The sequence below is a fragment of the Amblyraja radiata genome, chromosome 6 (assembly GCF_010909765.2).
Source record: "Amblyraja radiata isolate CabotCenter1 chromosome 6, sAmbRad1.1.pri, whole genome shotgun sequence".
Classification (NCBI taxonomy): Eukaryota; Metazoa; Chordata; class Chondrichthyes; order Rajiformes; family Rajidae; genus Amblyraja; species Amblyraja radiata.
The window spans coordinates 50,860,652-50,878,685 of NC_045961.1; the positions used below are offsets into that span (position 1 = coordinate 50,860,652).

Sequence of the window (18,034 nt, forward strand, 5' to 3'; positions counted from 1 at the left end):
GACCAAAATTGTGCCAATGAAAGTCAAATAAGCCATTATGAGACTGAGAAACAAGAACAAAACTGTTAGAGACATCAGTCAAACTTAGGCTTACCAAAATCGACTGTTTGTAACATCATTAAGAAGAAAGAGAGCATTGGTGAGCTTACTAATCGCAAAGGGACTAGCAGGCCAAGGAAGACCTCCACAGCTGATGACAGAAGAATTCTCTCTATAATAAAGAAAAATCCCCAAACACCTGTCCGACATATCAGAAACACTCTTCAGGAGTCAAGTGTCGATTTGCCAATGACCACTGTCCACAGAAACTTCATGAATAGAAATACAAAGGCTACACTGCAAGATGCAAACCACTGGTTAGCCGTAAAAATAGGATGGCCGGGTTACAGTTTGCCAAGAAGTACTTAAAAGAGCAACCACAGTTCTGGAAAAAGGTCTTGTGGACAGATGAGATGAAGATTAACTTATATCAGAGTGATGGCAAGAGCAAAGTATGGTGGAGAGAAGGAACTGCCCAAGATCCAAAGCATACCACCTCATCTGTGAAACACGGTGGTGGGGGTGGTATGGCCTGGGCATGAACGGCTGCTGAAGGTACTGGCTCACTTATTTTTATTGATAATACAATTGCCGATGGTAGTAGCATAATGCATTCTGAAGTTTATAGACACATCCTATCTGCTCAAGGTCAAACAAATGCCTCAAAACTCATTGGATGGCAGTTCATTCTACAGCAAGACAATGATCCCAAACATACTGCTAAAGCAACAAAGGAGTTTTTGAGTGGCCAAGTTAATCACCCGATCTGAACCCAACTGAGCATGCATTTTACATGCTGAAAGAAAACTGAAGGGAACTAGCCCTCAAAACAAGCATAAGCTAAAGATGGCTGCAATACAGGCCTAGCATAGCATCACCAGAGAAGACACCCAGCAACTGGTGATGTCCATGAATCTCAGGCTTCAAGCAATCATTGCATGCAAAGGATATGCAACAAAATACTAAACTTGACTACTTCTATTTCCATGACATTGCTGTGCCCCAAACATTATGGTGCCCTGAAATGGGGGGACTATGTATAAACACTGCTGTAATTTCTACATGGTGAAACCAAAATGTATAAAAATGGCCTTTATTAAAATCTGATAATGTGCACTTTAACCACATGTGATTTTTTCTATTACAAATCTCAACTTGTGGAGTACAGAGGCAAATAAATAAATGATGGGTCTTTGTCCCAAACATTGTGGAGGGCACTGTATGCAATCATAATTTGTATAACTGATATATCCCATTATTGAGTTCATCCATCTAAAATGTTAACTGATTCACTCTTATCTATTTCGAGAATATTTTGTCTTGGTCAGATTTCCAACACCCGCAATATTGTATAATCTGAAATTTTCATCAGCGTGGAAATTATTAAACGGTCTACCCCATGATATTCTCAGCTCTTCCGACATGTTTTCTTTCTGCATTTCTTGACATTATCAATGATAACAAAACACTTTTCATTGTTTTATCAAGAGCACATCCACTTGTGACGATTAAACAATAAAAAGTCCAATAATCCCCCCTTCCCCACAACAATACTTTCTTCTGTTCGTGAAAGTAACAATGTGGAACGCATCATTGTGCTGATTGTTTCACATCGTTTTGAAAGCAAAGCAAATAGCACTGCTGACCAAGTAGAAGTAGTATTACAACATAAAACTTATATTTTATGTCGCTAAAATCAGTAATAGAATGTACAGTCTGTGAACAGAACATGCAGTTGCCTAGCTAATTAAAATATATTATCAAGTAACAAGCATCCATATGCATCCTCATCATCCACACATTTTGCATTGAAGTGTATGTCAATTTAGTTGTATTCTAAATTCATCTATAGAAATTATAGGTCCCCAAAAGCATTTCTAACTTTGGAAAGTTAGCATCAACTTTACAAGAGTAAATGCAAACACTGGGAAAATTATTTTTGCCTGCAGCATAAATTATATCTAGTAAGCTAATAAATAAGAAAAGGAACTACAAGGAACTGCAGGTGCTTCTTCTTGCGCAAGGCATGCACATCCTAAAGTGGTAGGACAACTTGTTCTATTTGATCTTATTTGATTGTGCACGCCGGGTTGATTGCATTTGTCGAAACAGGGCGGACCACGAGAAGGTTGCAATGTTCCACCCCTGCAGGTGCTGGTTTATACCAAAGAAAGACACAAAATGCTAGAGGAACTCAGTGGGTCAGGCAGCATCTCTGGAGAACATGGTTTTAATGTGACAGAAATAAATCAAATACATTGATAAAGTCTATTTACTATGTTCAAAAAATTTCAGGTTGAAGTCTACATATATTATCCACTCATGTTGGAGAAGGGCTTGCCTCCATGAACAGAAGATTCTGAAACAACAATGTTTTGTTGGTTGAGTGAGAGTTTAAAAATCCACTAATGTGCCATTGATAACAACACTACCTATTATAAAATATGATAGGATCAAAGGTTTGGCCCCAAACTGGATCAAACAAACTCATGTCTTAATTGGCTAAATCTCACCGAAGAGAACAGCTTGTGTATGTGACCTCAGTTAGTGTTTTCCATCGACCTTTAGCTCAATTCAGCACGAGCCGAATTCAGAACATTAGAGAGAGAGAGAGAGAAGGTGAACAGCCGTCAGTAGTTGTGCACGTAGGCACAAACGACATCGGGGGAAAAGAGGAAGGAGGTTCTTCAACATGAGTTCAGAGAGTTGGGAAGAAGACTGAAATGCCAGACTTCTCGGGTGGTTATCTCTGGATTGCTTCCAGTACCTCGTGCTAGTGAGGACAGGAACAGGGAGATAGGGGATCTGAATGTGTGGCTGAGAGGCTGGAGCAGGGAGCAAGGATTTAGATTTATAGACCACTGGGATCTCTTCTGGGGTAGGGGTGACCTGTACAAAAGTGACGGGTTACACCTTAATTGGAGGGGGACCGACATTCTGGCAGGCAGGTTTGCTAGTGCTACACATGTGGGTTTAAACTAAATAGTAGGGAGGAGGGATTGACAAATTGGGAGTATAAAGATGGAGTTGAACGGGAAGTGACTACAGGAAAAATGACAAAAGATTCTCGAATTAATGGGAAGGAAAGCTCGAGAATGGACAACGGAGTAAGGTCAGGGCCAATTGCGAGCGGTGCAAGGGGGGAAGTGAGTACGGAGGTCAAAGTACTGTATATGATTGCGCGAAATATAAGGAATAAAGTGGACGAGCTTGAGGCCCAGTTAGAAACTGGCAAGTATGATGTTGTGGGAATTACTGAGACATGGCTGCAAGAGGGCCAGGGCTGGAAACTGAATATTCAAGAGTATACCTCCTATTGAAAAGACAGGTGGGCAGAGGGGGTGGTTGCCCTGTTGGTGAGGAATGAAATTCAGTCCCTTGCAAGGGGTGACATTGAAACAGAAGATGTGGAGTCAGTATGGATAGAACTGAGGAATTGTAAGGGTAAAAAGACCCTAATGGGACTAATCTACAGGCCCCCAAACAGTAGCCTGGACATAGGGCACGTTGAATCAGGAGTTAAAATTGGCATGTAGCAAAAGTAATGCTGTGGTTGTTATGGGAGATTTCAACATGCAGGTAGACTGGGAAAATCAGGTTGGTACTGGATCCCAAGAAAGGGACTTTGTAGAGTGCCTTTGTGATGGATTCTTAGAACAGCTTGTATTGTAGCCTACCAGGGAGAAGGCAATTCTGGATTTAGTGTTATGTAATGAACCGGATTTGATAAAGGACCTCGAGGTTAATGAGCCATTAGGAGGCAGTGGTCAGATTTAATCTACAATTGGAGAAGGAGAAGGGTAAATCGGAGGTGTCAGTGTTGCAATAAAGGGGACTAAGGGGCCATGAGAGAGGAGCTGCCCAAAGTTGACTGGAAAGATACACTAGCAGGGATGACAGTGGAACAAAAATGGCAGGTGTTTCTAGGGATAATACAGAAGGTGCAGGATCAGTTCATTCCTAGGAGGAAGAAAGATTCCAAGGGGAGAAAGGGATGACCACGGCTGACAAGGGCCGTCAGGGACAGTAAAAAATTAAAGCGAAGCAAAGATGAGCGGGAAGCAAGAGGATTGGGTAATGTTTAAAGAACAACAGAAGATAACTAAAAAGACAATACAGGGAGAAAAGATGAGGTACATAAAAAGTATATGAAACAGTTAATTATGATATACAAGTCTATTTATGAATTATAGCCAAGAATATAAAGCAGGATAGTAAAAGCTTCTTTAGGTATGTGAAGAGGAAAAAATTAGTTAAGACCAAAGTTGAACCCTTGAAGACCGAAAAAGGTGAATTTATTATGGGAACAAGGAAATGGCAGATAAGTTGAACAGGTACTTTGGATCTATCTTCACTAAGGAGGACACAAACAATCTTCCTGATATAGTAGTGGCCAGAGGATCAGGGGTGACAGAGGAACTGAAGGAAATCCACATTAGGCAGGAAATGCCGTTGGATAGACTGATAGGACTGAAGGTGATAATTTTCCAATGTTCCATAGAGTCAGGATCAGTTCCGTGGATTGGAGGGTAGCTAATGTTATCCCACTTTTTAAGAAAGGCGGGAGAGAGAAAACAGGGAATTATAGACCAGCTAGCCTGACATCGGTGGTGGGGATGTGCTTGAGTCAATTATAAAAGATGAGATAGCCGAACATTTGGATAGCAGTAACAGGATCGGTCCGAGTCAGCATTGATTTACGAAGGGGAAATCATGCTAGACTAATCTTCTGGAATTTTTTGAAGATGTAACTAGGAAAATGGACAAGGGAGAGCCAGTGGATGTAGTGTACCTGGACTTTCAGAAAGCATTTGATAAGTTCCCACAGGAGATTAGTGGGCAAAATTATGGCACATGGTATTGGGGGTAGAGTGCTGACATGGATAGAGAAGTGGTTGCCAGATAGGAAACAAAGAGTAGGGATTAACGGGTCCCTTTCAGAATGGCAGGCAGTGACTAGTGGGGTACCGCAAGGCTCGGTGCTGGGACTGCAGCTATTTACAATATACATCAATGATTTGGATGAAGGGATTCAAAGTAACATTAGCAAATTTCTGCAGTCCTTCTGCAGTTGCACAGAGCCCTAGTGAGACCACACCTGGAGTATTGTGTGCAGTTTTGGTCCCCTAATTTGAGGAAGGACATTCTTGCTATTGAGGGAGTGCAGCGTAGGTTTACAAGGTTAATTCCCGGGATAGCAGGACTGTCATATGCTGAGAGCAGCTGGGCTTGTACACTCTGGAGTTTAGAAGGATGAGAGGGTATATCATTGAAATATATAAGATTGTTAAGGGTTTGGACACACTAGAGGCAGGAAACATGTTCCTGATGTTGGGGGAGTCCAGAACCAGGGGCTACAGTTTAAGAATAAGGGGTAAGCCATTTAGAACGGAATTGAGGAAACACTTTTTCACACAGAGAGATGTGAGTCTATGGAATTCTCTGCCTCAGAGGGCGGTGGAGGCAGGTTCTCTGGATGCTTTCAAGAGAGAGCTAGATAGGGCTCTTAAAAATAGCGGAGTCAGGGGATATGGGGAGAAAGCAGGAACGGGGTACTGATTGGGGATGATCAACCATAATCACATTGAATGGCGGTGCTGGCTCGAAGGGCTGAATGGCCTACTCCTGCACCTATTGTCTATTGTCAATGTGTCATGATTAACTAGAAATGCACATAGGTATAGCACATAGAAGTGCACATCAGCTTTTGGGACCCTTACAGGACCACAGTCAAGTTGCTTAACTACCATAATTGAAAAGAAAGCGTTAAATGGTCTTCTTCTTGCCTATGGCGTGCACAGCCTAAAGTTGTAGGTCAACTTGTTCTATTTGATCGATTTGTTTGTGCACGTCGGGTTGATTGCATTAGTCGAAACAGGGTGGACCACGTGAAGGTTGCAATCTCCCACCCCAATTAAATGGTAAGAGAGTGAAAGAAAGAGCCAGAATAGTAAGATTAAACGAGAACTTACCAGTTTGAAGTTTGATCTGTATTTTATGAGGAGTTACGATGAGGGATTACGTGAAGAAGCCCGCCAGGACGCATGCGTGTCATTCTTCAAAGCAGCGGTGTGAAATCACAGATAACTGTAATGACTAAACATAGTAAGATTAGAGAAGAGATACCAGTTAAGTATATGATCAAGGGTGGGAGCGGAGGGCACGTAATCCCTCATCGTAACTCCTCATAAAATAATGATCAAACTTCAAACTGGTAAGTTCTCGTTTAATCTTACTATTTTACTTCGGAGTCACGTGAGTGACTACGTGAAGATTTTAAAGCTCTGTGATTTCATGCCGTGGAAACGAGTCCATGCATCACGTCTGCCTTGATGACTGTAGGAGGGATTGTGTTAACATAATTTGGACATGAATTCGACATTGAAATCATAAAATTTGTTAACACAAAATTATAACCCCTTTTTAAATTAATTTACAGAACTTAAAATTGTTTCTGCAAACGTTCCAGGTTTCATTACTGGTTTGTTGTAAAATAATTGGAATGTTTTTTCCCCAGACCATCCTGCTGCCTTGAGGATTTGGTCCATTGGTACATCCAACTGTATCGCTGCCGATGTAGCTGCAGCCCTGGTGGAATGAGATTTAAAAATATTAGTATCCACCCCAGCCTGTGTTAGCACCTGTTTCAGCCATCTTGAGATGGTCTGGACCGTCACTCTTTTGTGTGGTTGCTTGTGGCTGACCAAAAGTGCCTTCTCATTGCCTCTTACGATTTCCGTTGTCTCCATGTATAACGACAGATGTCTTACTATACAGAGACGGTCATCTGTTGGGTATGACCTAAATTGTATATTGAGGCCTGCTGATCCCTGTCTGTTCTGCTTTACTAACTCATAGATATGAAACGTAATATTTTCTGTTGAGGAAGTCATGTTGTCCAGTCTTAGTTTATGCAGTGACTGTACCCTCTGTGCCGTGACCAATGCCATTAGCATGACTGTTTTTAATGTCAGTCTGTGTAGGGACAGAGCTGTTGCTGGAGACCAATTCCTGAGCATCTTCAGGACAATACTTACATCCCATATTTGGGAGTACCTGGTTCTTGGGGGATTAGTATTAAAAATTCCCCTCATAAGTTTTGTTACCAGTGGGTGAGTCCCAACAGAGTAACGCTCTGTCCCCTGCCATAGGTAAGTCGATAGGGCACTTCTGGCGCAGTTGATGGCACTGTAACTGAGCCCCTCATCATAGTGGAGGCCTGCCAGATATTCCAGAACAGACGGGATGTTCATGTCTCTGTAGGTGATGTTGTTTTTATGGCAGTACATCTCCCACTTCCTGATATAGACCAGATACTGTTTTTTGGTTGACTGTCTTTGGGCCGCCGAGATCATGTTCACTGTTCGGTCCGTCAGTCCCAATTGTAGTAGAGGTGTTTTTAAACTCTACAAATTAATAAGTTCAAATGTTTATGGCATGGGTGGCTATCCCTTGTTACGGGATGTAGCAATAAATCTGGTCTATGTGGGATGGTGATACATGGTTCTAATACCATGTTTAATACCACTGGGAACCATGGTTGAGTAGGCCAATCGGGTACTACCAAAATACCAGACGCAGAGTCTTGTTGTATTTTCCTTAATACCCGATTGATGAGGCAGAAAGGAGGGAATACGTAAATAAACAATTTCCCCCCAATGCAGCGAAAATGCATCTGTCGCCGCTGCCCCAGGGTCTGGTTCCCATGAAACATAATTTGATAACTGGTGGTTAAGTCTGGATGCGAATAGATCGATATCTGGTGTTCCATATCATGCTGTAATATCAGCAAATACTTTTTTATTCAACATCCATTCGGTGTTTTCATTAAATTTGCGTGACCTGGTGTCTGCCACTAAATTTAGTCTTCCTGGTAGGTAAGTGGCTGATATCCAAATATCTCTCTGGATACACCATTGCCAAATTGTATTAGCCAGATTGTCACATGATGTCGATTTGTTCCCACCCATGTGGTTAATGTATGCTACCACGGTGGTATTGTCTATCTGTAGTCTAACATGCTGGTGATATGACCCAGTACAATATGACTTTAGGCCATGGAATGCAACCAACATTTCCAGTAAGTTTATGCCCAGTGTGACTAATAATGATGCCTCCTGAGCAGTCCATCTACCTCCACAGCTGGTGATGGTATTGGTGGCTCCCCACCCAAGTGCACTGGCATCAGTTTGTAGTACCATGGAAGGGTTACTGACAATGATTGGATTGGAACAAAGACAGATCTATCCACCATTTTAGTTCCATTTTAGCTTTGATTGGTAGTTTCATAGGTCTGTCAAAGTGACCTGCATTAATTTTGAGTGCTTGTATTTTTGCTCTCTGTAAGTTTTGGTAATGTAGAGGTCCAAATTGTGTGGCTGGAAAAGTAGCCACCATTTTGCCAATTACTTTTGCTACCAATCTGATGGATGGTTTGCTGATGTCAATGAGGTTATTGCAAGCCTCTATTAAATCTCTAGCCTTTCCCTTAGGCAGAGTGAACTGAGTCAATGGTGAACCCCAAATAGTCCATAGTAGTGGAAGGCGTTAGTTTAGATTTAACTGGATGGATAATAAATCCCAGTTTTTCAAATAACTGTTTTGTGGCTGTTACAGTTTGTTTGGCCAATTCCAAAGTTTTGCCCACAATGAGTATGGCATCTAAATATGCCATGACCATGTGTTTACGTTTCCGTAGAAACGCTAGGGCTGGTTTCAAAATTTTTGTGAACAGCCTGGGGGCTGCTGATAAGCCATTTGGCAGTGCTTTATACTGCCAGTGTTGTCCCATCCAGTTGAATTTTAAGTAACATCTGTGGTCACCTCGTATAGGCACTGAATAGTAAGCATCTTTTAAATCGATGCTGGCCATGAAGTAACCTTTGGAAATTAATTGTTTAGCAGTAACAAAGGTTTCCATTTTGAAGTGAATATATTGTACAAATGTATTCAATTTTGTCAGATCTATGATGATGCGACAACCACCATCTTTTTTGTTTTTGGTAAATATATTGGACACGAATTCTAATGGTTCGTGTTGAGTCTTCTCAATTACACCTTTTACGTAAAGCCACTCCAGTTCAGCTTGCGCTTTTGATTTTTCTTTATCAGAAAGCACGAACATTCGGTTCGGTATATGTTGAACTGGAGGGCTGTACTTGTGTATAAACTCTATTGTATATCCCTGGATACTGCTTAAGATGTAAGTATCGGTTGTTAACATGCTCCATGCATTCAGAAAAGAGTGTAATCTCCCCCCCAACCTCCATGCTCCCTGTATTTTGTAGGGAACCAGACCCACCTACCTCCATAGTTACCAGTGGCAGGTTTACTTCTTTTTTGTAGGTTCTTCGCTGCTGTTGTTGCGCTGGTGTCTGGATTTTCGGTTTGGTTGGCGTTGGAGGTCCCCGCATCTTCCAAGAAGGCCGGCCTGGGCCATGGCCTAAAAAGACTCATGTTTTGAGTACCGGGCCTTCGAGCTTTCACCAGTTCTGCTGGTGGGTGCGTAGGGGTGCTGTCTTTGGCTGTAGTGGGTTTTTGTTGGAGTCCCTTTTATTAGTCCCAGGGTTTTTGCTTCCTCATCGAGCTCCTTGACTTGCTTCGATAGGTTGCCTCCAAACAATAGTATTGGTGGTTTTGTGGTCCCAGGTTTGCACAGTCCCTGCACCCCTTGCACACTTGTCTTTCCTTCTGCGGACCCCTCTTCCAGGTCAGCCCAGAACTGACGCGCAGTGCTCCCCTCTGATGAGGTAGAAGCACTGTGCAGCCCTACAAGAGGTACTGCTGTGGGTTTATCATAGGGCCCACAGTGACCCGACTCCATCTCCCGGAGTCTGTCACGTTGGAGCAAATGCTCCACACACCGCTCCATCCGGCTCCAGCGCTCTCGGTCGCTGGCCGCCCGTGGTTGTTCAAAGTCGGACTCCTCTGAGTCCACGACCTCGTTTGTTTTGTGTCTAGCCTTACCGCCCGGCCGCGTGGATCTGGCCGGAGCGGAGGCGACATCGGGCACAGCTGATCCCACTATCGGTGATCCGAGTGCCGCTGGCTGCTGCTGGCTGCCCGCTGCTCCGCGGTCCTCCCTCACCAGCTTTGTCGCAGCCCGTTGGTTTCTCCACCTGTAATCAGCATGGGAAAACACAAAAAGACCACAGCTCTTACCTGCAGGTCCTGGTTTAAATTGTCGCTACGGGGGAACGTCTTTCCACCCCGCCTCCTCCGTTTTCGAAACTTGTCAAAAGTCGACGGCCCCATTCTGAATAGTCTCCCGCCCGGCCGTGGTGTTCTGGCCGGCGCGGGACAAAAAGTCGGCCCAGCTGATCCCTTACGGGCTTGTGCCTTCAGCTGCTGCTGGCTCCCGCAACTTCGCGGTCCTCCCCAGCCAGCTTTACTCGCAGCACTTGTGGACACTATTTTGTCCAGCTTCCCCCCTGTGTAAAAACAGTGCGGGGACAAAAACTACCGCAGAGTAAATCACTTACCTGCAGGTCGCGGTTTCAAACTTACCGCTGCGGGGGAACGTTCCACCCCGCCTGTCGTTTCGCAAGCGTGAAAGCGATATGACACGCATGCGTCCTGGCGGGCTTCTTCACGTAGTCACTCACGTGACTCCGAAGTAAAATTATTGTTAATTGAGTACAAAAAGAGAAGTTTAATTAAATTTAGACGGTTGAATTAAAACAGTTTCGATATAATGTAAACCCATGGATTAAATAAATAAGAGACCACATCATTTAAGAGCAAAATCTGTTTTACAAATACTATCAAACTGAGAATTAATATATTTTGATTAAAATAAAAATACTGCAGATGCTGTGAATGAAACAAAAAACCTCAGGAAGCACTACTCAGCTCAATCTGAAACATTAACTCTATCTCTTTCCACAGATACTGCTCGATGTGCTGAGCCTTCCCGGCATTTTATATTTTTATCAATATATTCATGGATTTTTCTATAAGAATTAACATTACATAATATGTATACAAGATAAAAACTACTAAAACTGTGTATTGCAATAAAAAAGTGTGTCAAATTCAAAAATTCAGTGTTGCCTTTTAATTGTTTTTTCAAATCAATTTGATTATTCCCACCACTGCACAATGTCACAGAAGAAATGGGTTTAGGAAGCTTATGACCTACTTTTCAAGCACCAGAAAATGTAAATGCCAAGCCAGATAAGCAGAGTGGAAACTGGCATTGTTGCTAGGCTTACTGGAGCTCCGGGTTTATGAGATCAATTCAAATAACCAGACTAAGAATAGTTGCCATTGCCTGTACAGTGAATTACTGTAGTAAATAGTACTGATATTAAAAAATTTCAATGCATTTTACAGACTTTTCATCAAATGCTGTACATTGAATCTTCGTGGTCTTCAAATTATACAGTAAGATAACAATATCTATATGGTTAAAATATCCACAGATTTTTACTCTGTTGTTTGAGGAAATAATAGCCTGCATAAAAAACTGATTGATACGTAAAATAAAGGCGATATAGACACTCAGCATCAGTGTAAGGAGTTTTTCTTTTAGAATTTCAATGCCTTTCTTCTCTTGCAATTCTTAAGGCCTTTCAATCAACTAGTTATCAGAATCAGAATCAGATTTTAGTCGGCAAGTATGTTTTGCAACATACGAGGAATTATACTAGTTATTGTCATTTCTGAGCAATGAAAAACTCAACTCATGTCTAATTAATTAATGATCTTATCCAACAAACCCGTAACATAGTTTTTTAAAGAATCAATATATGCAATTTGTTTAGTTAACACTGCAATTCCTTAGTACTAACACATTACAATAAGCTTAATTTTGTACTTTATATCATCATAACAAGAAGATTTAAAGATATTACACTTGTAAAAAATAAAATTCTGTTTCTAGAAAAAATGTGTCAGATTTTGATTTATTAAAATGGCAAATGTTCTCAAAATGCATTCAAAGACCTTTTTAGGCCTTTCATTCCATGCATGAAAATTATGTTTTCCAAAATTTGGCAAATATTAAGTGCAATGTAATGAAACGCATTTGGATTTAAACATTTTGAGCCACATCTTAAAAGGTTGGCGATGCTCCTACTGAAACAATGACTGTTAATAAACTTCCCCAATTGTTAATGTCTTGTTTTTTCTGAGTAACAGAACTATAATTAAAGTATTAAATTATAATCAACATGCTCATTAATTTAAATACAACTTTGCTCTATGTGCTTAGTCATTAACACTCCCGGTTTCCAAGATCATGACTAATGCATTTTTAGAAATTTATATCCTCATACCAACAATTTGATGAAATCCAGAATACAATATTTTCTTTCCAGTTTTCTCATTTCATGTAATGCTTCACCATTATCCTGAATTACTTTCCCTGTATGAATGTTTTACCTTTCATTTTCACAGACATATACAAATCATCAAAACACTTGTGTAATACCTACCAAACTGTAGACTCTCTAGACTCCAAAATCTGCTAATTTCCCCCCTTGCAACCATTCTTGAAAATGAATTCCGTGTTTAACAGCAAAGCAGCTGATTTAGGTTAAAGACATTATTGTTATTTCCCAATACAGCAAATCCAGTGCGTTTGAAACTCTGCAGTGATTCATTCATTGGTTCGACTGGCTGCAGAGTTCATCAGGCCAGACGCCAATGCAACACTAGTGGCTTACCGTACACTATACTTCCAACTACTCAGTATTTTTTTCTCTCTGATGTCATGGGGTGACTCTAGGGAGGTTGTTTTAGCAAAACAGTAAGTGGCGTCAATGATATCTTGTACAAGTGTTCTTCCCTAGCAACATCTCAGGAAATGTGCAACTTTTAATTTTAATTTTAGAAGACATGTTCGTCGAGAGTAACCAAACATTTGAATGAAACGATTTGTACACCCAACTGGTAAAGCATGCAAACTTTAAAATTTAAGGGATCAGTGTGCCTGATATGTTGGTACCTGATTAAACTATCAAGCTTCAACTCAGAGTGCAAATTTATTTCAACAATATGCTCGGAAACCCCCTCTTTCTCTATGCAGCCTTTGCAATGCACCGCTACAAACCCTTCACAAAGATCTGACTGCTACAAACTGAATTGTACCCGAATATAAATGAGTAGTTAAATGCTGCACTGCATTATTAATGATGCTTCACCAGCATGCCTTACACGCAATTCTAAAACAAAAGCTGATGTGTACATCACATATTCCTCCTAAAATTAGTCAACAGTTTTTTTTTTAATTGCCCCAGCTAACATTAAGAAATTGCCGTTAAAGGAGAATAGTTGCTTCTTTTTTAAAATATGCATCAAAACTCTAGGTATAAAAATCCCATTTCATTGTGCTGTTGTTCTGTAGGGCGATCCATCTAAAAATAATTATTTTCCTCAGTGTATGAAATGTAACAGTGACCATTCCCACGTCAATTTGTGCCACTGTAAATTTCAATGGGTACTTTTATTTGAGATTCACCATTGCACAGATGAAATGATTTCCACATCAGACATGCATCAAATGACATACCCCATGCAAGCACTTCCATTGAAGCATTGAGGGGAAATTAAAGCCCTGAAAAAACAAAAAGTGCAGCTCATTTAAGTCTCATCACTTAGCTCTCCACCATCAACTTCCACAGTACTAACCACTGATCTCATCCACCCGAATGACTCTGGCCCAAGACCCACAATTGGGCAGGACCTGAACCCTAGAATTCTATTCCTTCCACAACTTCATAAGATGCTGATTTCCATTTGCCCATCACTCACATCAACTCCTACCTTAGCACGGACCGGGACCTACTACACTTTGCCTACCGCCACAATAGATCAATAGAGGGTGCGATCTCGCTGGCTCTCCATTCTGCACTAGATCATTTAGACAATTAAAACATCGGCATCGGGAGCCAGTGTTGACCGCAGGAAGAGCGAGGCCATGCTCATTGGCAGCTGGTCCAACCAATCTTCTGTCCCCTTCACCATCAGGGCTCACTACCTGAAGGTGCTGGGGATCTGGTTCAGAGGGGCTGGTGTTGCAACAAGAATTGGCGGGGGCAGATAGCCTAGGTCATACAAAAATAGGTCTGTGGAAGCAACATTCTCTCTCTCTCGATAACTGGGAAAAATGTAGCCATCGGGTGTGGGGTGCTCTCAGGGCTGCTGTATTTGGCGCAGGTGTGGCTGTACCCAGTGCCGGTTTGGCTGTACCCCACTCTTTGCCTTGACCCAGGTCATTTTCCTTCATCTGGGGATCAAAGATGGAGATGGTCCAACCAATCACAATGCACGTCCGTAGACAACTGGGGCCAAAGCATGCCCAACGTCACCCTCATCCTGATGGCCACCATCGTGTGTGGCTACATTAGGCAATGCATAGAGCCAAAGTATGTGGACACCAAGTGTTAATAATTGCTGAGGTTCTACCTGTCCAAGGATGGGCCTGGCACTGCTGCCATGCAATGTGCCAGTCAGCAAGACATTACCACAGCATCTGTCCTTTGTGGAAAAAGTTCTTCCAGACCAACATCTTTGACTACGTCCATCGGACAGTCAGCCCGGATCATCCTACAGGTACTGTGAGATAAGAACTTAGATCCTGTGGCATGATCCTGAGCACACTGCCCAACTTGTTGGTGACTTCACCAGAACTCACCAACAAGCACCTACACCTCTTGGCTGGTGGTGAGAAGGGCTCTTCCAGTGAGGTATTTTCTGTACTGTTGGAAGCTTACTACTGATGCACGCTGCCCGCGGGACATAGGGAGGAGAGTGCTGCCCACCTCTTTGCCAAACGTGAATTGGTGAGGAGGGTCTGGAGAATGATGCAAGGCTCCTTGGCACAGTTCATCCGAACAGCTCTGTAATAGAGGACTCTGATTTACGAATAGATTGTCTGATTGAATGGTGCCAGAACAACAACCTTGTTCTCCACCAATGGACATTATTGATTTTAGAAGAGAAAGACCGAGGATTCAAGAACTATCAGATGGGTCAGTGGTGGAGAGAGAAAACAACTTCAAGTTCTTGGACATATCTCTGATGATTTGTCCTGGAGCCGGCACATTAAAGCAATCAGAAAGCAACCCTGAATCCGGTTTTGATCCAAAACATTGACCATTCCTTCACACCCACAGATGCTGCTTGACCCACTGAGATCCTCTCGCAGATTCTTTGTTGGTCCAGATTCCACAATCTACAAACTTGTGTCTTTATTTTGACTGAAGCTTTGGTCTCTGTGCGGCTCATTGAACGTCACAACAAATCAAAATAAATTGGCTGAGATTTTCATCTATGATGGTAGGGAATGCGCTTTATTGAAAATGCTTACAATCAGGATTATAATATACATGCTCATTTAGATAAATGTCACTTACTATTTGATGTCCTCATTTGTCTTCTCCGTCCAACCCGATCTAAACCAATGGGTGTGCTTTGGGAGAAGGTTAACGGTCGAATTCTGGCAGACACTGCTTTGTATGGTGGTATCTCATGTGAAGGGATGGGTGGTCGAACAACTGACTGGAAACAGAATAAGTGAACAAAACATTTGAAATGATTAATTATTAGAAGTAAAATGACAGATGAATAAGATTAATATTAAAAGCATGCTATATTTATATTCATAGAGGACGGGAACAGGCCCTTTGGTCAACGCACCTCTGCCGACCAAGATGCCCCACGTACACCAGTCCCACGTGCCCACATTTGGCCCTTTTCCTTCTAAACCTTCCCTATCCGTGTTCCTATCCAAATGTCTTTCAAATCTTGATGTAGTACCTGCCTCAACTACTTCTTCGTTCCACATAGCAATCACCCTTTGATATTTGCATACACAAATTCTACTGAATTCCCAATTCAAACTAAAAAAATATTCAAGTTGCTTTGAATTCACTCTTTCATGTTAATGAATTTTCTTTAGTACAAAGTATTATGATTTACATTTTATTTTTACAAATGTAAGAGGATTTAGCCGGAAGAGAAAAAGGGGCAAAAAAACTAGTTTCCCACAAGTGGCGTGCAGTACAAAATATTTGAAATCTCCCAGTTTAAAAGTATAAATATAATCACTCTATCTACTTGTGTTGCCACTTTCAGGGAGTTATGGACTTGGAGCCCAAGATCACTCTGTACCTCAATGCTGTTAAGGGTCTTAGCATTAATTGCATATTTTCCTCCAACATTCGACCTCCCAAGTTGCAACACCACACGTTGGAATTAAACTCTGGATTAAAGTCACTGTTAATCGCGTGCATCTTAATCTTCTGGATCAGCCTACCATGGTTGACTTTATCAAATGCCTTACTAAAATCCATGGAGACAACATCCACCGCCTTACCCTCATCGATCATCTTTGTCACTTCCTCATAAAACTCACAATCAAGTTAGTGAGACATGACCTGCAGTGCATGTAGCCTAATTAACCCATTCTCTTCCCAGTGGGAGTAAATCCCATCCCGAAGAATTCTCTGGTTTCCCTGGTTTCTCTCTACTTCCCTTATTAAGTAAAGCAAAATGGAAAAGTTTCATTCTGTGTAGAAGAGGTAGCAAAAGTGTCATCTTACTTGTACTGTAAGAAGGTCCTCCATTTGCTCAGAGTTATTTTCATAGACATTGAATCCACCAATTACAGAGATGGGCCTTCTCTTTTGGTTCTCATGATGCTGAATAATTGTATATTGCTGTGGCTGGGAATCAACACAAGTTGCATCAGTGGTGTCCTCACTATCTGTAAAATCCATGTTTGGGGGTTGAACAGGAAGATCATTCTTTGGGATAAAAAACTTCCTGCTCGCAAACTGGCCATAGTCTGAAACGGGCCGTTGTCGCTGCCTGCCTTTTCCACAGTTCCACCTCCTTTGACCAACTCTTTGTGTGTTCAGAATGTCTTCTTCCAATGAAGATAATGGCTTTCTCCACAGGTCTTCAGAGGAAACCTTTCAAATATGAACACAGAGAATCATCATCTTTTTAGTATTGCTTCTTAATTCTTAGTTCTTAGAAACTTAGTTCTTTGGTACAAATATCTCAATGTCAACTGCCAATATATACAAGGATAGACGTCTGGACTGACTTTATAAACCTGAGAAAATATGCATTACAGGTTCACCATATTTAGCCTAAATCTTCTCCGATATCCAGATTTTGTTGATTTTCACAACATTCTGAGGTCAAGCAATTGTTAAACATCGAGAAAACATGGGCAGGAAAAAGATAACTACCCAAGCCAACTGTATACAAAAGTTAAGAGTGTTTAATTGTCATATGTATCAGCAATGGAACTAATAAACACACTTAAATTGATAGGTATGTGGTGAATGATATTTGGGTTTAGGGACAGGAAAGGGATGTATGTGCGACAATGAGTATCCATCTTGACATCACCATGAATTTTAAAGTATTTAAGAGTACAAATAAAACAGATTCCTTTGCTAGCATGCCAAAGATACCCGTAAATTTGGAATTATTTTAGCACCAAGGATAATTCTAAATTACAAGACTAGGTTTCCAGTCTGTACAGATATAATGTTGGCAATACTTTATACACCCAAAAATTAAAAGTCAGGCAGTTTTATAAAGGGCAAATGTTAGTCAGCAACTAATCCTTGCAGATATTAAAAGTAATTAGCCAAAATAAATGTATTATAATATCTACCACGGTCAGATATTGATGCACAACACATGCACTGATATAATATACAGTTCTTATTGATAGTGGCCATTTAGACAACCATTTATTTTTGATATTAACCCGTTTTGGAACATGCCAGTCAGTCTGACAATCTCAAAGTCATGTACAGCAGACTGACAACATAAAACATCAACTGCATACTTTGCACCATGCATCACAACTTAAAACCTCAAAGTTTCTAACAAAATACAAATGGCAATTGTTGTGGTTGAGATATAAAAGATGCATAGACTCCCTCCAGTCACAAAATGCTGGACAGGCAGCATCTCTGGATAGAAGGGAGTGACGATTCGGGTCAAGACCATTCTTCAGTCTTCAGTC

The 18,034-nt window shown here is 41.4% G+C and overlaps 1 protein-coding gene across 1 annotated transcript in view; it reads right to left on the bottom strand.

Moving 5' to 3' along the window:
• The window catches only part of spata13 (spermatogenesis associated 13), a 110,194-nt gene that overhangs the window by 26,365 nt on the left and 65,795 nt on the right, over positions 1–18,034 (bottom strand). The window contains 2 exon segments of the mRNA XM_033022771.1: positions 15,399–15,543; positions 16,587–16,958. Coding sequence (XP_032878662.1) covers positions 15,399–15,543; positions 16,587–16,958 — 517 coding nt within the window.